Source organism: Pocillopora verrucosa, chromosome 1 (genome assembly GCF_036669915.1).
Source record: "Pocillopora verrucosa isolate sample1 chromosome 1, ASM3666991v2, whole genome shotgun sequence".
Taxonomy (NCBI): domain Eukaryota; kingdom Metazoa; phylum Cnidaria; class Anthozoa; order Scleractinia; family Pocilloporidae; genus Pocillopora; species Pocillopora verrucosa.
This window is the reverse complement of record NC_089312.1, coordinates 20,647,403-20,670,816: the sequence shown is the minus strand read 5'-3', so window position 1 is coordinate 20,670,816 and position 23,414 is coordinate 20,647,403. Positions and strand designations below refer to the sequence as shown.

General features: G+C 37.1%; 3 protein-coding genes across 5 annotated transcripts; 1 reads left to right on the top strand and 2 right to left on the bottom strand.

Moving 5' to 3' along the window:
• Window positions 1–577: 577 nt before the first annotated feature.
• LOC131781190 (E3 ubiquitin-protein ligase MYLIP-like) lies at window positions 578–4,938 on the bottom strand. The gene is made up of 4 exons (XM_059097833.2): window positions 4,730–4,938; window positions 4,423–4,619; window positions 3,818–4,198; window positions 578–2,230 (listed from the first exon to the last, which is right to left on the bottom strand). The coding sequence occupies exons 1-4, from the start codon at window positions 4,814–4,816 to the stop codon at window positions 1,483–1,485; spliced, it is 1,413 nt and encodes a 470-aa protein (XP_058953816.1). The 5' UTR covers window positions 4,817–4,938; the 3' UTR covers window positions 578–1,482.
• Window positions 4,939–5,898: 960 nt separating this feature from the next.
• Window positions 5,899–18,214, bottom strand: LOC131781200 (galanin receptor 2a-like). Of its 3 annotated transcripts, none has more exons than XM_059097846.2 (3): window positions 18,060–18,214; window positions 7,674–7,873; window positions 5,899–7,481 (listed from the first exon to the last, which is right to left on the bottom strand). In XM_059097846.2, the coding sequence occupies exons 2-3, from the start codon at window positions 7,861–7,863 to the stop codon at window positions 6,679–6,681; spliced, it is 993 nt and encodes a 330-aa protein (XP_058953829.1). In that variant the 5' UTR covers window positions 7,864–7,873; window positions 18,060–18,214; the 3' UTR covers window positions 5,899–6,678. The 3 variants fall into 3 exon arrangements, with proteins under 3 accessions (XP_058953829.1, XP_058953830.1, XP_058953831.1); XM_059097847.2 differs by lacking the exon at window positions 18,060–18,214 and adding an exon at window positions 14,959–15,071; XM_059097848.2 differs by lacking the exon at window positions 18,060–18,214 and adding an exon at window positions 13,027–13,052.
• On the top strand, window positions 17,880–23,375 carry LOC131781199 (neuropeptide receptor 22-like). Its single transcript, XM_059097845.2, has 3 exons — window positions 17,880–18,014; window positions 20,182–20,456; window positions 21,396–23,375. Exons 2-3 carry the CDS (start codon window positions 20,192–20,194, stop codon window positions 22,250–22,252), a joined length of 1,122 nt encoding a protein of 373 aa, XP_058953828.2. The 5' UTR covers window positions 17,880–18,014; window positions 20,182–20,191; the 3' UTR covers window positions 22,253–23,375.
• The last annotated feature ends 39 nt before the right edge of the window (window positions 23,376–23,414 follow it).

The window sequence follows — 23,414 nt, the reverse complement described above, 5'->3', positions numbered from 1 at the left end:
GCGTCTGCGCTTATACACAAGATAAGCTAATCATACTCACATTTTGATAGGTTCTTGAATTTGTGTTCCCTGCTCATTCAGTCAAGAAACTATGATGTCGAATAGATTAAACAGATAATACTATAAAATTACATTAATTCCCTTGCTTAAAATGAACATTATCAGCCGCCTTGGTCATCGGAATTTGGACAGGGTTCCCACTGTACATATCTTGACTAAATGTATAAAATTTCAGGTATGTTCACGTTCTAAGCACTTGGTTCATCAAGGAACTGCCTTCCTGTCCGATCTTTTGCAAAGACTTTGCTAGGTGTCAGCCTAATACAGCTATTCACAAACAATTTTGATCTAATCTGAAATTAGGTGTGTATAAAAATGTATCTACATGTATCCATACTTTGGCAAGAGGGTGGGATTCATTATCTCTAACAAAACTGTGCCCTAGTTAGACTTCCCCACTAACTCATGAAGATGAAGTTTTAAGTTAAAAAAAAAATTTTAATGCAAATCAATCCCACATCTGCTCAAGGAATCCCAAAGAAAAACATAGTAAATACAAAAAAATAATAAGAAAGAGTTGAAATATCTATTTATTTTAATTTAGTCAAAAAACTAACATCAATGCTCCTTTGCATCACAATACTCCAATCAACTGATGCAATAATTTTCCACAGGAAAAACCTCTAACACTTCTCTGCAAAAATTCATTTGTATAGAAGCTACAATTCTATGTCACACAACTCCAATATCTTCCTTTAAGTTAATACATAATTGTTATTAGAGCTTTAAGATACATCTTAAAAACTTCAGCAGTTTGAAAACTTTTGCCAACTTTAAATATCTAGGTTTAAGTACACAATACTAGTTACAACAAAATATTTAGTAATGGCCGGATCATGAACTTCTGAATACCACAAATAAATATCTCCTATTTTGACAAAGATCATAATATCATCTACCGAATGAGATAATAGTTACATGTAATTTCCTTACTATAATTTTTTTCAATTTTTTTAAATTATTGGATGAACACATTCCAACACTGTACAAGTGTGTCAATCTAAAAAAGTAACTTCCTAGATGCACTAGCTCAGATTTACAGTCTCATGAATAAATCAAGTACTATCATATTTTATGTGATCACAAAGAAAAAAGAAATAACAATGACAACTTTCTATCACAGATAACTGGTCTTTATGTGATATTGACATGCTGTGCTATGCCACTGGATAACCATTATAGTCAATATTATCGATTAACATTATGTAGTAGACAATTTCAATCAATCTTGAAGTCCCACAAATGTTTAAAACAGCTGGTGTGAATAACTATTATTCTTAAATCTTACAACAGTCTGTAAATTACAAAATGCAGATCATCATTTAAGCATAACCTTGTTCAGATATGGTTGATCAATAAGGCAACTAACATGTATCCACCAAAAACTAACAGTTAACTCAAGTCGATGATGAACAACCAAACTCAAGATGAATTATAGCCATCATCATCATCACTTTCACCAGGTTGTTCAGGGAACTGAACATGAATTCTCTGAACAAAGGTAATGAATGTCTTGCACATTGGGCAGTAAGGAAGATGGCATGAACATTTCTCACATGCACAAACATGTCCACATGGGGAAAATGCAGTGTTGATTTCAGAGTCCATGCAAATCTGGCAAGTCCAATCATCACACTCCGAGTCATTGGAGAAATAAACCCTTTGCCAGCTGGTAACAACAGTATTACACACAGGGCAGGCTGATTCAGCCTTTGCACAATCACTACAGTAAACAAGGTGCCCACATGGTGTGAAGAGAGCATTAGCTTCTTCAGAGGTACAATTGGAGCACTTTGAAACCCAGTTGTGTCTAAACACAGAGTCACTGTCTTCATGAACTTTTTCATAGTGAAGATCGTATGCCTGACGCCTTGTATGTTTCACATCCAAGTGAAAAAGCTCACCTGGTGGCATCTTGGTGAACCACTTGGCTGGCAGAGCCCAACATGGAGTGGAAAGCAAATAATGGTTGAGAACTGACTGTCGAACTTTACTAGAGTAGAAGAATAGTTGGTGCTCCATGGCAGCCTTATGCATTGCTTTTGCAGCATCACTGCTGGATAAGAAGAAGTGGATGAAGTTCAACTTGCTGTTTTCAGACACTTTCTTCAACACAACAATCAGTCGCTCTTCAGACACATTCATCTTCATTATGCTTTCAAAACCAATGCTGCAATTAAGTTCAAAGATCTAAAGTCAACACAAACTACAAAATTGGATAAATACAGTTGCATTACCCTTCATTCACCATTCAAAAGTGGAGTTAGCAAATAACAGTTACATGTACTTGTTCATAAGCAGGTTCCTGATTGGGTTACTCTATTCCATTTGTTGAATGCATTTAAAAAAACCCTAGACTTAGGGGCAAGAACTACTGAGAAACTATAGAAAAGCAGGACAAGCCAAGTGCATTGGATAGAGAAATGCTACTCAGGAGAGCCACTGAACATTTTGGAAACCACTTGATTCAATCTATCAAAACTCTGCTGATGATCAATACAGGATCCACACAGTGAGGAAAAAGAGGAGGCCCTGATACTTGTAATTGTAGAAAGCAATTTTTCTTCATTTCCCAACCAAAGATAAAGTTTCTCAGTGCCTCAGCTCTCTTTATGATTAATAACAACCACCCTCCTCCCCCCAATAAGTGGCACTGATCATCTGATTGTGGCTAAAACATATTCACAGAGCTGTCAATAATAGCAGTTAGCCCATCAAGGTTGCCCCCTGGTCTGTCATATTTAGTGGCTACTCTCACTTCCTTTGTCAACATAATTACTCATGACAAATTGCACAATTATTGAAATACAGTTAAAGAAATTTGTACAGCAGCTGTTTGTCAATTTTAAGAGAGGTCACTAGATAATTTTCCAGTAACTGCATTGGATGTGTGAATCAAACCCATGTTGAGAATTTGCCTAAAGGTTCATGCCAACTGTATGGCATGTATGCAGGGACACTGAAACTGAATAGTTCCTAATCTTACTTGTATTCTGAGGAAGCAACACTGAGCCCACAATAACCTAATAACCTTCTACTTTTAATTTGCCTTCTATTTTCAAACTTACTGACAGCCCTGGGTTACCAGCGAGTTTTTAAAAGGATGCATATTTTCTGATGATCAAAAGGTAGCATTACATCTCCTCTCCCTTTGCCAATGAGCTCAAAATTCAGATTTTTTTAATTACCACATATTCACCCTGGCTACCAAATAAAAGCATACAACCAGGCTTACTAACCCTACAAAAACAATAAAGCTAACAAAAAACTCTTGATGTTTTAAAAGAAAAGATTTTGTCATACCATGATTGGTAATTATAAGATACCCTCCCAAAAGTCTTCCTGAAATCTACACCCCTCAAGATTACCATCAGAAAGTAGATAAAGCTTCAAACAAAAGGTAAGATGAGCATCAAATCCGATGACAAAAGATAATTATACGTGATTTTGACAAAACAAACCTATCACACAAGCGCAAAAATTTGTTCGAGTTCAAAAAACAAAGGTCCCTGCAACCTCGCTGTCATTCCTATCTAAACAAATTTTTTTGATAAAAGATTGGAAAATTTGTTTTTACATTTCATTTTCGGTTTCTAATCCATTGCTTTCGTTAAAAGCTTAAGATGTTGGTAGATAAGTAGCCAGAGACGATTGGCCCTGCGGGACCAAATACGACATTAAAACAATTAAAAGTTGACCCAATGTAACAAAAGATGAAAGTTATTCATAAAAAAAAACATTTCAATCAGCCCCTTACCTTTGCTTGAGCTTTCCATGGGTTCTTCTCTCGTACACTTTCAATCCACTGCTTCCAACTGCCACCATGACTTTTTGCTTGCCTGTTTTGGCCTTGAAATTTTCTGCATCGTAAAGCTCTTCCTTGGACATAACATTGAGAAATGAATCTCTTGCAACTGACGAAGGCATCCCTTGTAGCTTTTGATGTGCCTCAGCTATTTTTGCGTCCATGTCTTCTCGGCCCCAAGGTGAAAGAAACTGTGGGTAGATTCTAGGCATGTTTGAGTAATCTCCATACTCCACCTGGGCCATGAGAGCACAAAGCTGAACAGCGTTATCTTGTGTCAAATTGAATTTTCCGTCGGCCATTTGCTTCTTGAGACAGAGGTAAAACTGTTGTCTAAAAGCCACAAAATTGTATTCTCAGTTGAAAAATTTGTCACTTGATCATTCATCAAAGTGAAAAAACGACAGGATCAAAAACATTTTGAAATAATGGTCGTCCGTGCAATGCAGTGACAAGCTGTCGCGACCTCTCTATAAAAACCCAGCATATTAAGTTTCAAAATGAACAAAACGTGCAGTGATTCAAACTTGCACAAAACGAAAACTAAATTAGCTCACCTCGTTTCCTCCTGTTGAAGTTCTTGTGGTGCTACGTAAAATTTAACCTCAAGGCGGAGCCGATGAGGTTTTCCAGGTAAATGAGGGCGAAGTTGAGTTGACACTGGATTTCTCAGATTTAACCAGACTCCGATATCATTCACAGTGTGTCGAAGACCAAAATAATTTTTCTCCTTTATTCCTAGCTGCTCACAGACCTGAGAAATACAGTAACAAGAGTCATTGAATGATAAAATTATCTCATCTTTCAGGAGAAAATTTGACGTTAAACTACATTTGCAAGTTTAGCGTTTCTCGTGCTTCTTACCTTGTCTAATGCTTCTTGTCCCAGTTTGTCGCCTGTCAGAACGAAATCGTGTGCCTTTCCGTCGGGCTCTAGGATTGTAAACTTCATATTTCCGTTAGAAAACAGACGAAATCCCACCGGAGTGAAAAAAGAAACGAATGAACGACAACGAGTACATTTTCCAAATGCAGTTAGGCCGGTATTTCCAGCTCGCTTGCAAAAATTTTTTTCCTTGTACACAACAAAAACATGTTTCACGGCGGTTTCGGCTGGCTCAGCCAATCAGAGCGTATAAAATCAGAAGGCAGGTTACCAAGTAGCAAAACTTGCTAGACCGGATACCGTCCTGGACGTGACCTGACGTTAAACCGGAAATCAGATTAGTTAGCTTATGTAACACAACCTCTGATGTTTGTACAGGACGGAACGGAGGAAGAAAACTATATCTACCACGCTGAATCAAATCAGTTAAGTTTTCTATAATTTTGAGTACTCGAAGAAAAGCATTTAAGTTCCAAAGATTTCATTTTAAAGTAGCAGTGGGTTTAAAATTAACAAGAAAATGTAACAGCCATTTTTCACGATCATATCAGGTGAGGTAGAAATAGATACAGTAATCAAAAACCCTACTAAAAGCGGTCCTTAAAAAATTGCTAATTTTGGAATGAATGAGGAATATTGGTTAAAACAGAAATTAATATTTTTTTTTTTCCACGTGCACCGGAAATCGTTTGGCTTCACGCAAATGTGGCCTGACTACGCAAATTTGCATTTCAAATGCCTTGGCAATCAGAAGAAACCCAGATGTAGGGGAATTAATAGAGCTCATAAATTTCTCGGTAAAATCCTGATTTCCTGTTAGGAAAGCGCAATAAGACGCAGGTTTTCTGTTTAACCAAGAACACGAAATTTGGCTTGGAGCTGTGCTTTTTGAGTCAATCATTTACCGCCTAATACAGGTTCGACTGTAATTTGAAAGTTCATACTCAATTCGACCTTTGAAAGATAAATTTTGCAATTCCTACAACGGCACGCATTGGATACGTTATATCAAGGGAACCATCCTCTCTTGATTGTACTAAAACTGTAATCTTGCCATTTTAGAGATCCCTTTAGCCCTTATACACTCCTACACAATGAAATTAGCTGACACATAAGAAGGAAAATCTCGTTCAAGTACATACCTTAAGTTTAATTTGAGCTTTCACAGTGTGATCCTTGCCTCGTTTACATATACTTACAATATTAATAGTAATGTACAAAGCTCACTTTGCATGCTGCCAGGCATTTAATTATCCTAATCATCCCTATTATTCATTGCGACTGACTAAAACATGGTCAGACCACGCTGGCCAGATCAGCTTTTTCACTAAGATATTTTCGCTGATTTAACAAAAATGTGTGGTCCATGATCTCTTATTTCTTATTATTCCGAGATTGTATTCAGAGTCCTATCAGATTAAGTGTCAAAAACGAAACTAACAAAAGGAGTTCAATTCGGTTTACTCATGCCCAAAAAGTCAATTTGCAGTTGCGACCAATTATTAGCGGTTTTGTTTTAAATGATTTACTGGTAATACCTGCTACCAAAGGTTACACCAGTCCATATATTTTACGTATGATACATTATTGTTTTATCATATTGTCATAAACTACTATTCAACTTGCTTTATTTAGAGGCAGAATTACTGCGTCTTTATTCGGTCTGGGACAAGAAAAAAGAAAAATTGTAGGAAAAAAAATTTCTTTCCTCTATTTCTATAGTGTGGAACCCCAATAGAGCATTGATTTGTCATTTATGTCCTTGCTGATAGCCAGTCCAGATGAAAAGGAAAATATCTTTATGAGATTACGTTGTAGGTACTGAGGCTTACGAAAGAGAGAAGCAATCCTGGGATAAGGGAACATAAGTTGTCTCTTGTCTGAGCCCAAGATCTCTTCCTCTCCTTATATGCCTCACACGGGGGGAGCTAGGACGTTATCTCTTTATCTTTTTCTGCTTGCTCCAAGTGGAGAGTGGTGCCGTGGTCCGTTTCTGGAGATATTTCGTTACCTCGGTGGCATCCAAGAAGTCTTTTGAACTCTTTTCTGTAATCTTTGTTAGTAAGGCAGTATATCATGGGATTCATGCAGGAATTAAAAAACACCAGAACATTGAACATCTTATGCAAAGGGCTTTTAACTTCTGTAATACCAAAAGAGCTTAGAATGTAATTGGTCTGCGAAGGAAAGCCGCACACTGTCAAGGCTGCTGCAGTTACAGCGCACATGCGCAGTAACAATCTCTGTCGCCTTCGTTTGTTGACACTCTCAGCACTTTCTCCAGGAGATGATGGAAGATTACGCATGATATTGGCAAATGTGAGCCATGTTACCAAACAGGGAAAATAAAATGCCACAAAACTGTAAGCGATGACAAACACTCGAGTACCGTCAATACCGTATGGAGCTTTATCAGTGACACACTTGCTACCATGTAAGCTCGTTTCGAACAACTTATTCATGGACAGAATACACGTGATCATAAACGTGATGGCAACATACAGAATGGTACGCCTTCTTTTAAATTGATGCCTGTATTTGAATGGTCTTAACACGCAGTACCATCGTTCAATGGCGAGACAGGCCACGAGAAGGATGGAAACTTTTCCCAATGCAAACAGGATATATCTGTTGGCGAGCAAACGGCAAAAAATCTCACCGCGTAATCCAAGAGGGACTGGGTATTCAGACGTGGGAATGGCATATCCGGGAGTAGCTAAGAGAAAGACTCCTGAAGGAGAAAAAACAGCGCATTATCTTCTAGTCAAAATATACTTAAGTACTTTAATTGTGGGCTTACAGCCGTAAATCCAAAACTAAAGTGATAACAAAGAGTAATTTAAAAAAACTGAGGTAAATGTTGCAATGGAGATTGTTTAGAGAACCATAACCGCAAAACACAAGAGAATTGCCATAAACTCACCAGTTAGCATATCAGTAATGGCCAAACTAAACAGTAGAATATTATGAGGCCTTTTTAGCATGGAAGGTTTCCTCGCAATTACAATGGCAAACAATAAGTTTAATACAAAGGAAACAACAGCGATCACCCAAAATGTTATGCAGAGGGCGTGATCCATGCTTGTTAGATACTGCGACGTGGAGTTTTCCATATTCTGTCAGCTAAGAGAGAAAAAAGGTAGTGAACAAACGATATGTATTTTTAAATCACTGAACATGACACTGTTTGTGACGTTCATTATGACTTCTACACTCTTCTCAAGTGGTGAGACAATGTCCGTTTGGAGCGCTTCTCGATTGAACGTTCCAAAGGAACCTTCGAAATTAAAATCATCCCTGATTGTACACGGCTGATAATATTCCGCAGTTGCTTTAGGCTTGTCTCCTTGAACTTGAGGTAAAAGAAGAAAAAGTTGAAAATATATAATCTGTTATGGTAGGGAAAAATGAGAATATTCTAATTAACTAAAAGCTAAATTTACCAAAAACGATTCTAAATTTGAATTCATATGTCAATTGTAAAGAAAATATGTCTTTTCCAGATTCACTTTCATTGATTTTGTTCAAATTTCTCGACTGTAAGTTGGAGAGGTTATAATCCTTTCTCCAAACAAATCATACATATATGTTATTTGCCGGCTGGGAGGTCCGTATGGTGAAAAACTGTGACCGAGGCCTTGAAAATACTGCCCGAGGCCGTAGGCCGAGGGCAGCATTATCAAGACCGAGGTCACAGTTTTTCACCATACGGACCGACCCTTAGCCGGTAAATAACATATTTATTTTTTTTAAACTTGACGAGATTCTTTCCGAAAGAACCCGAATGATTTAGGGCTGTAAATACGGCAAGATCTTCCATAACCTGAACAGTTTTTGAGCGAGTTACTGGTTAAAATAGAGTGATGCAAATTAAAGAGAGATGCCTCAGCGAAACATTTTCATTTCCGCAACGATAAAGGTGATTTAAAAGGCTTCTTAACAAACTTTGAAACATTATTTTTACAAGTATCTGTCACAATCTGACACCTGTCAATTAGAGAGCGCGTAAGAAAAAAAAAAGAGCGAGAAGATTTGAAAAACAACGGAACTAGTTTGGCAAGGACTGTCACGACAATGTTTTCTTCAAAAACAGTCAATGATCTAACGGAAAGTATTATTCACTCTGATTGACGATTCATTCATGTTCGAAGATTTACCTCCGTTCATTAAGGAAACGGCGAGGAAAGTAATTGTGAGTAAATTCAAATTTTTTAATTTTTTTTTTTTTAAACTAAATTCGAATGGCACACTCCAACGAGACACAAGGGGATTTAATGCAGCCTTTTCTCAATAAATTTCTTCAGTTTCTGGTGTGCAATTTACGGTACAAATGTCCAAATTGAACGGACTTGGAAGACTCACCGGGAGCGTATATTTGTTGTAGAACTGAAATTAAAACTTCTCTCGCTCTTTCACTACGAACAAATTGTTTGAGAAAATTCAGATATTAAATGAATGAAAGTTCCATCGTTCAGTTAACTGTAACCAAATACCTCACGTTTTAACTTTCTAGGTATTTTTTGTGAACGATTAAAATTAATTGCAGACGGTTTATAGGCCGCTAGTCAACCAACGTAATGACGCTATTGCTTAAACAAATTCATACTGAAACCAATATATTTTCAGTCAACCAAAGCGATTTGAGAGTGAGAAAAGAGAGGATTCATAAGTTATTTATCGGATTGAGGTAGTGGCCGACGTGTTTGCTTAAAAATACTGCCCAGCCGGAAAAACGAGATACATTTATGAAAAATGGTAACGAAACTGAGTTGGGATGTACTCGGCGACTCAGGAAAGCGTTACCGTGGCCCGTGGGCAGAGATAGGAAAATACTGACCGGGTAAAGAACCAATCAGATTGTAGGATTTGTTACCGTGCCCTCTAAAAAAAAAATAAATCAGTTTATTGAAATGGAATATATATATATGTTATTTGCCGGCTGGGAGGTCCGTATGGTGAAAAACTGTGACCGAGGTCTTGAACGGCCGAGGGCAGCATTTTCAAGACCGAGGTCACAGTTTTTCACCATACGGACCGACTCTTAGCCGGTAAATAACATATTTATTGTTTTTAAACTTGACGAAATTCTTTCCGAAAGAACCCGAATGACTTATGGCCGTAAATACGGCAAGATCTTCCATAAACTGAACAATATTTGAGTGAGTAAATGGTAGTTAAATAGAGGTGATGCAAATTTAAGAGAGATGCCTCAGCGAAACATTTTCATTTCCGTAACGATAAAGGTGATTTAAAAGGCTTCCAAACAAACTTTGAAACATTATTTTTACAAGTATCTGTCACAATCTGACACCTGTCAATTAGAGAGCGCGCAAGAAAAAAAATCTCAGGAATATTTGAAAACCAACAGAACTAGTTTGGCAAGGACTGTCACGACAATGTTTTCTTAAAAATCAGTTAATGATCTAACGGAAAGTATTATTTACTCTCATCGACCATTCTTTCATGTACGAAGATTTACCTCTGTTCATTAAGTAAACGGCGAGGAAAGTAATTGTGAGTAAATTCAATTTTTTATTTTGAAGTTGTGGGAGTTTGCTCGTTTGTTTGCTGTAATGGCGTGTTTAACTCTGATCTTTCCTTCACAAAAACTAAATTCGAACGGCACACTCCAACGAGACACAAGGGAATTTAATGCAGCCTTTTCTCAATTCCTTCAATTTCTGTTGTACAATTTAAGGTACAAATGTCCAAATTGAACGGAATTGGAAAGACTCACCAGGAGCGTATATTTGTTGTAGAACTGAAATTAAAACTTCGCTCGCTTTTTTTTTACTATGAACAAATTGCTCGAGAAAACTCAGATATTAAATGAATGAAAGTTCCATCGTTCAGTTTAACTGTAGCCAAATACCTCACGTTTCAACTTTCTGGGTACTTTTTGTGAACGATTAAAATTAATTGCAGACGGTTTTTAGGCCACTTGTCAACCAACGTAATGACACTATTGTTTATCCAAATTCATTCTGAAACCAATATTTTTCTGTCAACCAAAGTGATTTGATAGAGAGAAAAGGGAGGATTCATAAGTTATTTATCGGCTTGAGGTAGTGACCGACGTGTTTGCTTAAAAATACTGCCCAGCCGGAAAACGAGGTATATTTATGAAAAATGACAACGAAAGTTGGGATGTACTCGGAGACTCACGAAAGCGTTACCGTAGCCCGTGGGCAGAGATAGGAAAATACTGACCGGGTAAAGAACCAATCAGATTGCAAGATTCGTTACCGTGCCCTCTAAAAAAAAAATAAAAACTTAAATCACATCCCCAACATGATCACTTTTTTGAGCCAAAAGGGGATGTGACCAGCGTAAAAACTATTCTTTTTCAAGTGTTTATTAATCATACTAGATTTTAGCGGTTAACTTGCTGTTTTATCGAGAGAAAGCGGACAAGGCTAGATTTCTAATAGCACCTCTGGTCACAAAAATGATAAGAATTTCAGAAACAGATTGGAAAAATAATTATTCGCTATGAAAATTTTGTGGCTCAGGCAACTTTCTTTTACTGTATTTTGCAGCCTTTGACTGATAGGTGTGAAACACCAGTCGTGCGAATGCAATAACACATTTCAGCTGTGACAACAGAACGTGTCATATGTTGTTGGAATATTTGACATTCAATAACTGAAAGCACGAAAGCAAGAAAGTGGAAATTTTTGACAACCAAAATTATTCTAATTCCTTCAAGACAGCGTACCTCAGTTTTTGGGTATGATGTAGAAAAGAACTGCTAATTATGAAAAATAAATACGTTTCGACTTATGAAAGAGAAATTAGAAAAGTAGTGCCACAGACAAAAATATTGATGAAAAGAATGCCAGAAAGAATTCGAGATCAAGTTCATAGGAAATCTAATAGATGAAAATATGTATCAAAAGTGTAATTAAGCCTTCGTGGCATTAGTAGAACATTAATTTAAATATTGTTGTAGTTTTAGGATTTCCAATATTATTGTAGCGTTTTAAATATTCCCTTTATTACCTAGGTATCAAAATAAGAAAAAAAAAACTGTCGACACCGGATGAAAGGTGGAAGGTGCGTCAGTAAAATAAAATTTCAAAGAGCGATTATGGTTTATGATCTAGTTTTTTCATTGTTGTACACTAACATTTGTTTAAAAAAAAAAGGGAAAAAATACGAAATGACCAAAATTCAACTTATATCGGTAGTAGAGACCGAACCGAAACTCAGACGATTGCGCGAAAAGGTTATGACTAGAAATATTCTTGTTAATAGGGTTTGTCGGGAGATCATTCAATCTATGGTACTAAATGGCCAGTCCAATTCGAACTCTGTTGTACGCCTAAACTGTTGAAGTTCACAAACTCAAATTATTTCTCGTGTTAAAATCTAAACTGATGAAAAAAATGCAAAAAAAAACCGAACAAACAAACGAAACACCGCTAAAAAACTTTAAATTGTAAACTTAAGTCACTCCCTGTTGTTGCTGCCGTAATTAACTTTCTCTTTCTTGGCCAACACTGCTAATGTTTCGTTATTTCAAACTTAGTTCGTTATCCTATGTATAACGCCATAATGCTTTCTGCTAAATAGATGTATACACAAAGAGTTTTCATCTGTGATTCAGAATAATACCGCTGAGGAAATTAAAAACACTTCACGTGCATCTATACGATTGACAGGCAAAATGCTATTTGTCAGAAAAGGAAAAAACATTAGGCAGCTAAAGGAAATTAAGTCGCTACATCCGTCTAGATCAGGATCAAACCGTATTGAAAAGCCATTTATCATTAATTACAGGGATATCATAATAACAGAAATTAAACTCATTAGTTTAAGAATTCAGCAAAACACGACAGCCCTCTAAACGAAATGAAAAATTATTTAAACCCATTGTAACCACTTCTAAGAGGTAAATCAGAGTATACATCAATATTAAGGTTGTTAGCTCACCTTTGAGATATCTCGCCGAACGTTTTCAAGGTTGTTCAACTGAAATACGTGTCAAACTTTGCTTCAACCATAACCAATCTCGTTTTTTCTTATATAGTTTTTCCGATTTTGTTGTCTCTGTATCTTACCAAGCGAATAGTCTATACGCGTTTTTCCTCGTTGTGACGCGATAATTGCCAGGTGCTCGCCTACATGAAAACTAAACTGATGCAAATCGATCATCAATATACTCCTGTTTTGCTTGACTTTTTTTTTTACAGTGATTGGAGACATCCAGTTACATCAGATCGAAACAGAACCGTATAAATCAGAGAGATTGCCGTAGTTAACATTCACTTTACCTATTTTCTTGGACTTAACGTAACCCTTGAGACGACAAGTCCTGTTCCAAAATCAAAAGGTAAACAAAAGTTTACAATCACGCATATCTCCTATGTGATGTTAATTAAAAGTAATCAATGGTATAATGCGTCTGTGATCAAGGATTTGAGGGGAAGCTGGTTGATTGGTAGAAATCCTCTGCATTATCTAAGGTTAGTTGCATCTTCATTTTCGCGATTTTTCATACCACAGACATTACACGGTTATCATGAAATTTTTTTCCGTAAAACTGTACATAAACTCTCTTGCTGCTAATAGTGGCCAGCCTGAAAATTCAACAAGAAAAACTGCAAATATTACCCATAAAAACTGCTGGAAAACGAAAAGTTTCACGCAAAAGTACTTCTGGAGAGAATCCAGTGGGAACATTAATGACAGTATATATCTATATTTTCCATGTTTAGTTCCATTTATGTTTGGCTCTGACTGAGACAATGATCCGAAAGAGTGGACAATTGCATGGAGTGCTTCGTTGTGAATGACATCTTCAACTTCTAAACGAAAAGAGGAATAATTAAGAAATTGGTGAACTTTGAATGGGTGGGCCACTTTTGCAGAATTTAGCGATTTTGAGCCTTCGAGATATTTCACTAGGGTTTCGCAATCAAAAAAATTTAATGCGATTATGTCATTCTTTACAGCGCTTGTCAAACTTTAGCATGATACAATACAATGCAATGCCACGTAAAATTCTCTCGAATGATCTCCATTTTAATGGTCACAATTGGCGGTGAATTCAAATAAGCAACACTACAATCAGCCCAGCATGACTGACTGCATCACACATACAATTTGGTCAAAATAAATTTTGATATTTATGTGAAATGAAAGTTTAATTTGTCCCGTGAAACAAAACCACTAGCGATGACAAAAAACAAAATACCTGAATCTTAAAGTGTACTCTTCGCTTTCGAATCAATTTTCTATCGGTCGTAGTAAGAGAATGTCGTATGTCGTTTGTCGTTGGGCATTGGATGAAGAAGAAAAGTTTCGTATATTACCCTTCAGTAATGCTACTTTCGTACGAAGCAGAAACCAACTGAGAAACAACATAGAAAAAGAAAATGAAAATGAAAAAAAAAAAGTCGAATCGATGTAGCCATCAAATCAACCCTTTCAATTACTAAAAGCACCTAGAGCACCCCTGAAGATTAGGATAGTTAATGACTTTCTCATAAAAAGCAAAAACCAAAAGGTTATTGAAAAATAAAATAAAAATAAAGTTCGGTCTACCTATAACCGTTTATTGGACTCTTCCAATTACTTTACAGCCTTTGTTTATAAAAACAAAGCGCAAACTAAACTGTGAGGAAGGCTCATGGCTTTTTCATTTCCGAAATTTCTGATTGTTGCATGTGATCAAAGAGAGGAACAATTAAAAATAGATTTTGATCGGTCAGTAGTTACATTAAGCAGGAATTCGACTTTTAAAGATTTGTCTTTGACGTTTACAATGTCGCTTTCATAATGAACATAAATAGGCTTATCTGTCAGTACCGTGTAAATAATGTTTCTCGTTTCCTATTACAAAAGTCAAATTTTGCGAAATATTTTATGATCACCTCCCTATTTTTCTTAATTCGTAAAATTTTTACATTTAATAATCGAAAAAAGAGAGAAAGATCATAAGGAAAAATGGATAGTACACAAGATCTGCATTTAGTGTAACAAATGAACCAGTTATCTCTCATCCCGACCTAACTAATACATGAACAGCAAATTTCTTCTAGTGCAATAACACGTATCTCATGTAGTTATACAGGATTGTTGTCCGTTGCTTTCCCAATCGACATCAACTTTCCGTCGCATTTTTTTTCGGTTGTTAATGTTTCTTTCTGTATCTTCATTTAGTTTATACTCAAGCAACAGCTCTGACGGAACTTAAACCCTACCTTGCGCCGACTGCGGTACGAATTCTTCGATCTTTGTATCGCAGGAAAATTCTCAAACGTTCAAATCTGAATCAGTTAGAGAACTCAGCTAAAGCTTGACTAATAAAAGTGATGTGAACTGACATAGATATCTTTCGTCCGACTTGTCTTTGCGATCACCTGTTCGAGGCATACGCAAATATGTTTTCTTTTCTAATGCAATAACTGTTATGCTACTCGTTAGAGAGCCACATTGCAGATTTGGTTGTCAAACTGAAGGTGGATGACGTAAAAGTAATTGGCCTGAAATGTAAATCAAACAAGTCATACCTGAAACATTTAAAAACGATCAGGAGAATAGAAAACAACTTTCAATTCTTTTTCTTCTACATTTTTGGTGAGATTTCGTGGGAAAAAAAACGAGGGATTCTGTTAGAAAGTCGTTTACGCTTTAATGCAGAGTAAGTACAGAATAATTATGTAAATCACATGTAAGTGACAAAATGCAGATACCGATGAAATACAAAGGATCTACTGAATTTGCACTGTCAAATGAGGAAAATTTCCTTTATTGTCTTCCCTCAGGCTTTGCACAAAAGCTAAATAAGCATGTGAAAACACCAATGTCACGACAGAGGGAAATACTCGACAAACATTCTGCTCATTTCAAATTTGATATTTTTTATTCCAATTGTAACGCAGTTCGTTTAAATGATATTTTATTCCGCACACCTTGAGCCCTGCATTTGAACATCTTAGAAAAAATTATAATAACTACAATGGGTTGCTAGCACCAAAGACTGACAACCTGCTGGGTGAGAAAATTACACTTTTTCAACTCGACAAAGAGATGATATCAAAATGGTCACATTGATAGCCCTATCTAGACTGATGACCATTAGGCGAGGATGGTACTGTCGAGGTAGAAATATGTTCTACCAATCGAGACTCTGGATGGGCAAGGCAACCAGGACAACGGCTAGAGCCTTGAATGATTTAAATATTTTATGCCCTGGAAACTCATAGCTCAATGCATAATTTTGCTTTCCCCTCCGTGCTACGTAAGGACATAGCCTCACGGCTAAATCCAGCACATTTAGGCAGAAAATGTTTTGTTGCACGAAAAGGTGCAAAATGTGTATGATTTGAGGACACTTTTCGGAAGGTTGTTTTTTACGAAAAGCTTGGTAAGTGTTATACAAACTTTAATTTATACTTAATAGTGGTAGAGATGAAAATCCTGGGTGGTTCCAGAATTATAACCCTCCTTAAATTGTTACGGATGATATATCGATAAGGATAAAACACATAATGTTATGATTTTGAACGAACGAATGTAAACCAAAGCTATGATGCGAGCTCTTCCGTCCTTGTTTACTTCTTATTGCAAAACTGGAGCTATCATGGGAACAACGTCGATCGATGACACTGTGTCTTGCAAGAAAACAAAAACAACTTTTCTCTTTCGATAACAAGTAAAGAATAATTTGATTTCTTATTTTTCGAGAACATTCCCTGGACATGATTCAGCTGACGTCTGATGTCTTAAACAACTCATTTTCTCTTAGTGATATCTTCCTCTAATTGAGAGGAGAGTTGTTAATAATTTAGAGTACATTTCAGCTCCTACCAATTAAGACCAAGTAGGTTAATAAAAATTCCATAAAATGTCACAAGTAGACAACGGGAACTCAGAACAAGATCGTGCAAACTGCCTGAGGCGCGGGAAAAGCTGATTGAACAAACCGCGACTAGTTTTAGTTTTGCACCAAATTGGTTGAGAGCGTATTGCAACTTTTCGATGACCAATTACAAGTTTATGTAAAGCAATAAAAGTGCATTCCCGCTTTACCTTCGAAACGCAAGTAAAAATTTCCCTTAATGTCGGCCAAACTCTCTACTTGATTCTTCGAAGCCGCCGGCCGCACCATCCTGATTTCATCAGGTGAGATGAAAAGCATGTATCTTTGCAACTAGCGGAAATAGTTTTCTCGTTGTTCTATTGATATGAGGACTGGTTAAAAACAATATTTTTTCTTCCAAAAATTTCCTGAACCCCTTAGGATACAAGGGATAGGGAGAGTCTTTTTTAATGCAAAACAACTTTTTTCACTGATCTGTGGAAGATATTTTCAGGGTCCATAATTTCTTCTTTACCTCCTCGATTCGTGTGAAAATCTTTCTCTAAGTTACCAATTGCGAAGGCAAATGCAGGATTTGAAGAGTGTGTATCGCTCCATAAATCTCTCTCGTGTAAGACAGATGGTCATGATTTCAAATGGGAATAAATGAGGAAGTAAACTGAGGCTCAAAAGGGTAAAAGTTGAAAATTTTGAGCTTAACTCCACGGGAACTTCAAAAAAGCGTCACTCAAAATGCAATCTTCATTACTGCAATTCGAACAATCGGTATTCCGCCAAGATACCCATAGCGTTCCACCCCAAAAAAAGTCACTTTAAAACAATGTTTTGGGCATTAATAATGATATGCTGGTTACAATGGTCTTCGTACGGCATTTATGTTCTTATTGAAACAAAAGAAGGATTAAACTGATTGAAATCCTTTCAATTCTATTCTTTTCCGGCAAGAATCGTAGTAATTTAAAGGCTTAAAATTCGCCTTTCCTTGTTTTTCCTTCGATAATATAAACACACGCTCCAAGTGTTCATAGATGAGTTTTCTCTTATTTTGTTTTTTATTTCCTTTTATCAGTTCTTTATTTTGTTTCCTTAAAATTGAATAGTGTCCGTAAGTTTGAAAACAGGATTATTTCCAAGGCAAACATTTTTACAGCAGAAGGCCAAAAAGTTATTAATCACCGGAAAAACGCTAACATGATAAAACATAAGTCTTTTTGTTTTAGCTTTTCAGTTCTAATGAATTCGCTGTAAATCTATATAGCAAAGATAACAGCACTCAAGAGTGTCCGCCCGCCCGCCTCTGAAAATAATATCGTGAACAATAATTTGGGTATCATAAGTTTTACGTTGAGCACTGAAGTGCTTCTGATGTACACGTTTGGCAAGAAGTCACGTAAAAGAATAAACGGAGGGGCAAGTTTGAGTACTAAGTTTTAGGTAAGATTATGCCACTTTCGTTTCCAAAAAAATTTGATTACTTACAGTATTGGGTTGGTATTTTGTCGTCCAACTGCTTTGATCAAAACTGTAATGAACTCTCAATATTCCTTGTGGTTTTTCTAAGCAGTCCAAACACATTAGACATCGATCAAAGTAAGAAACTGAACTGGAACATAACCTCAGTTTACTTCGGTCAGTGCAAAGGTGTTTTTTACATCATCAGAAAACTGAGTTCGTCACTTGATATCGCTCTATAGAGGTCAGTATATTTCATTTTAGTTCTTTGTGAAAAAGACGTTTGTGTTTGAAAAACCTGTCATATAAATTATGCAACAGCAATTTCTAAGCCTTTACAATGTTGCGGCAAGACAAATTTGTTTAAGTAGTTTTTTTTTTGTTCTTCTGTTGATTTACGACGGTGTTGTTTTGATCAATGAATGGCAACGGATCTCGTAAAATGGAAATTTGAAAGCGCCCTTATTTCATACGAGTTATTCGTAGGTCATTAAGTTTCGACCCTTAGGCATGAATTTTTTTGGGTTTAATCTCTAGCTTCAATTTATTGTGCTTGTACAGGATCATTCTTCACGGGACAAACTCACAAAAGAAATAAAGGAACAAAAAGTGACGATGTTTGTTAATCTTATGTAAAAGTTAAAGATTCAGTTTGGAGCTGTGAAGAGAGAAGTTTGCAATATTTTACCGAAAATGAAATTTTTAGGTCACCATCTGAGTTTGAGTAGATTGCTAAAATTTATTCATGTAATAAAATCTATTTTCCCACGAAAGAAGCGTCGCCGTCGGACTGTACCAGTGTTTTCGACCGGCATTTTTCGCCGGCGTATGGTTCGTGATACAGCACGTACTCCTTGCATGTACTCGTCATCAACACTTATTACAAAGCATTTTTAAGAGGGCATCTTACACTAATGTTTCCTCATTAATAATCTCGTGATTAACACGAATTTATACTGAATCACCAATTAATTTATAAGAGTCTTTTCCGGCGAAATTTCAAGCCAAAAAAGATTATAAATTGAGAACCTATAGACTTCAACTATATCAGGTAACTAATATTGTGAGGATGGTTGTCTTTCGATGTTGTTGAATTTTACATCAAACAATGAAGAAATCACTTTTCAAAAATTCTATAAACTGCCTCGGAAGTATCTATCACTCCTAATAAGATTCTTACTAAATCAAAAGTACGAAAGGGTTGTTATTTTAAAAGAAATTCTACATCAACATTTCTGATATAGAAGTGTTTGGTCTATGGCCAAAATAAAATCAATTCTAACCGATAGAAGCGTATTTACATGCGTGTTCGCTTTGTATTCTATTATAACGGCAAGTGTCAAAGTTTCGAGGGAGGCCTTAAGTTACTGTACTAAGAATGTATTTCCAAGCTTAAGCCGATACATGGCATCATCCTATCAGGTAGATTTCGAAAAAAGGCACCTCCCTGTTATTACTGTGGAGGTGTAACTATAAATTGTGTTTGAGGTAAAAATCTACTTGTACTGCCCAGGGAGTCAACAAAAATAAACACAAGCCTAGTGGTAGAATACACATATTTGGAAAGTCGGAACAACACGACACCATAAGAACCATGGGTGTTGACTCATTTTCAAAGATGCGCTCTGTTGTATAAGTAAAATTGGGTGTAAGATTTGTTAAAAATATTCTTTAGTTACCAGCAATTTTCTCGAATATAGTGGGTGCTCCAAAACGTTTCCTGAATATCCTTTACATGACCACTAAAGCGGATTCACGGATGTTTTCTGAAAGGATTTGCAAATAGGTAATTCTAGTATTGAGAGGAAATTATAGGTTAAAACAAAATGACTGAATTGAAGACATATGGATCCGCCAATGTCAGTGCCAGTCAAATATGTCGGTGCCTTAGAAATTTTAGGGAAAAAAAACAGAAACAAAAACAAAAACAGAAAAATCGATGAGCTCTCATTACATTACGTTTAACATAACACCAATTTATGTGATTAAACCAGAATTGCACTGAATGAACGCGATGTAGATGTTACGGGAACGCCAGATACTATCGAAATTGTTAACTTGAGTAGAGGGGCCAAATTTTAGGAGTACCGTGTTTTTAAAACTCACATGCAATAATTTCCTCATAAAACGTGCTGTACTTACTTCACAGGCTGTTGAGCATGGCAGAATACAGTGCGTTGGCAACGGACCTGCTTGCTAACAAAAGCAGTCCGACACAGCCAAATGTTCTGTCCAACCAACCAAAACCGTCTGTTGAAACCAGCCAATCAGAAACTGTACTTGAAGTCACTTTCAGCGTAATCGCTTCCTTAGCTTTCGTGCTTAATTTCATGTTTTGTATTGTGCTGTTGAAGAAACCTTCCCTGATGCGAAAGCCACACAACTTCCTCCTATTTAATTTGGCCATCACAGATTTACTCACAGGTGAGATATCTTTCCTTTTGTCACTTGGTAGGGTCATTATCTAAATGACGTAGGACTGCAATGTATGAATTCCCAGGTGGTACACTCTAGATGTTGGGAGTGTTATTTGCAGTTTATGTGAGAAGACCGATGATGTTACTTATAATTAGGGGTGGGAACTTACTTTTTACGTTATGCGGAAGGTAGACCGTCTGCGTTAATTATTTTGAAGGGGTGAAGCCTCTTTTTTTAAATTTGGTTAGCAGAACATGGCATGGGACGGTGGGAAAGGGCAAACCAACATTCGCCACAATCTTAGCGGGCACTGCGCACACTCCCAATATTGAGTTAAGAACTCACCTCGTCGACACAAAAGATTTGCAGAGGTTTTCTCCATTGCAAGTGTGCCTTTAAAAATTCGCCCCCGCTACGACGCTTCGGCAAAGGACAAATATGATCGGGATATATTTATTTTAGCATAGTTTTCTGATACTGAGTTGTTATTTTCACTTAGTGGGGAGGGGGGGGGGGGACGGGTCGTGGCAGATGTACTCTGCTGACGACACTAGAACCTCTGTGAAACAATCCCAGGTGAAAGTAGCGAGGACTCTCCTATGCCTGCCGTCGTCGTTGTTGGCAATTTGAACTTTTTTTGTCATATGAGTAGTATTGTTTATTCATATTTATCAACGAAGGATCCCCCATAATTGGCTAGGCTGTTATGGTTTCCCTGACTGATAATATCTTTTTGTGTATAATTATTGTATGTTAGTTAGGGAGGGTAAATAAATAAACAAAAAGAGGGCGAACTTGCAACGTGGCGAAACCTTTAGTTATCGACACAACTCTATGGGAGGAGTTAGTTAGAGCCGTAGAATATATAGATGACAACTACCTGCAACTACCTTGCATGTTGCAATACCAGACACAGCTGACGAAATGTCGTACTTCTCCCCACAGGACTTACCTTGATTGTAACACCAGGCTACGTGAGCAGACAATCCTTGATTCCGATTTCTCGTGGAATTGGTGGACACATGTTCTGCGCACTATTGGCCAACAGATATCTCCTGTTTACAATCGCCAAGGTATCCATTTTACTCGTCACATGCCTTGCTATGGAACGCTGGTGCTGTGTGCTGAGACCGGTAAAGTATATGATACACTTCAGCCGAAGGCGCCGTATCGTCTATGTAGTGGGATCATGGATACTGAGCTGCGCGCTACAAATTCACAAAATGTTTGAGAAAAGACTTGTCGGAAATAAATGCGAGACGGTCGAAGCTCCATACGGTGAAACAGGTGCGCAGGCGTTAATTGCAATTTACGGCTTTGCAAACTTTATAGTGCCGTGTGTTATAACATGGCTGACTTTTGCGCACATTAAATTTCGCTCACCGAACTCTCTTGGTGCTGGGCAGAAGAGCGACGGCAGACGAGTTCGACAGAAAACTGTACTACAGCTATGTGCACTGACAGCTGCAGTCTTCACTCTGAGCTGGCTACCGGCCCAAGTCAGTTACACTTTGTTCCCCTTTGGAATCACGGATGTATCAAGTTCGCTACACAAATGGTGGAATGCAATTGCGTTTCTCAATTCGTGCGTAAATCCTTTGATATACTGGTATTATCATAAAGAATACAGAAACGCATTCTTTAAGCTCTTCTGTGGGTGTAAGGCACTGCAGTTTCAAGCTATTAAACCTCAGCATTGTACCGATTCTGGAAGTCACGATTTGCCGTTAAATCACAAAACAGGTGAATCACCGCCATTGCAAATGGTACCGTCCCCCTACATAGACGAGAATCGAGTGTAGTAGCCTTGCAACGAAGTGTCTTTCCCACGGAAACTTTGATTTGCTTGACCCAGTCGTCTTTCCACGATTCATTATCATTGTTCCCTTCTTCTTGGTGGAGAAGAGGGCTCAACTGCAAGTTGGCAGTTTCCAGAATCAACTTCAGAGATTTTTCGGTCTAAAAGATAGGGAAATAGCAATGTAAAAAATTCCATGAGGAAAATGGATCATGTGCACCTCTCCCAGTTCTACATCATCAAGAAACAAACGGTACTTTCTTCAAACGTCTCTTTTAGATTTGAACAGTTCAACTTTCGACGTCGCTCATCTGGTCTTTAAGTTGTTGTTTCGGGAATTCGAAGACGTTTCCATGAAGATGTGGTTTTGGTTGTCTGAAAGTTCGAGAAGTTTCCAGATATCAAAAGAAAAAATTCAGTACCTCACGAACCGGAATGTTGTAATACAAGCTTGATTGGATCGGGGCATCAAGTAAAACGGTTTTTTAGAAATCTTGTGCTGCTTCGCTCATTGATTTCTTTTTAATCGTTCGAATTTAATTTTCTAAGGCGATTAAAATAATTATTAAATTAACCATGCTTTTTATAGTTGAGACAATAGTAGTTTTTTTTCCCGGCTTACATTTCAAGCCCACCTTTAGATTCTGTAACATTCGACTACGTTTATTCTTAAAAGCTGAGGTGATGCAAGTCTTTCACCGCCAAATACAGAGCAAATATATTTCGTTTTGTTCGGAGGGGAGGGGTTGATCACCTCCATTTATTGGGAATCCATTTTCACTCCACCTTAGTTGAAAATTAATTTTGTCATTTATCAATTTCCTCTGATTGGAGAGGGTTTGATTTCTGCCTACATTGTTGACCTCCATAAGAGTGCCCCTATTGGGGAGGCCTACATCCTGACTCCACCCTTGTTAAAAATTGAGTTAGTAGTCTATTTAAGTAGGTGAGAGATAAACATAGGAATTTTCATCTTCCCACAATCCCATCACACCCCTTTGAACAGTTTTGTGGTTAAAATTGGGAAAGCAGATGGTCTAGTTGAAGACTTGATTCAATATCAGGAATTTCTTTCTCAGAAGCAACGAAGGGGAAAATCAACAACAACACAGAAAGGTGTGCATCTACATGTGTATTTTTATATCAATATCCTTAAAAAATAACTT

Bases quoted from the DNA above. Each gene is read 5' to 3' on its own strand.
- LOC131781190 (XM_059097833.2), bottom strand. From the start codon at position 4,816: ATGAAGTTTACAATCCTAGAGCCCGACGGAAAGGCACACGATTTCGTT. The intron at 4,199-4,422 runs GTGAGCTAATTT...TGTGGCTTTTAG, and splicing joins CTTCAACAGGAGGAAACGAG to ACAACAGTTTTACCTCTGTC. The intron at 2,231-3,817 runs GTAAGGGGCTGA...ACTTAATTGCAG, and splicing joins CATGGAAAGCTCAAGCAAAG to CATTGGTTTTGAAAGCATAA.
- LOC131781200 (XM_059097846.2), bottom strand. From the start codon at position 7,863: ATGGAAAACTCCACGTCGCAGTATCTAACAAGCATGGATCACGCCCTC. The intron at 7,482-7,673 runs GTGAGTTTATGG...TTTCTCCTTCAG, and splicing joins CATTACTGATATGCTAACTG to GAGTCTTTCTCTTAGCTACT.
- LOC131781199 (XM_059097845.2), top strand. From the start codon at position 20,192: ATGGCAGAATACAGTGCGTTGGCAACGGACCTGCTTGCTAACAAAAGC. The intron at 20,457-21,395 runs GTGAGATATCTT...TTCTCCCCACAG, and splicing joins CATCACAGATTTACTCACAG to GACTTACCTTGATTGTAACA.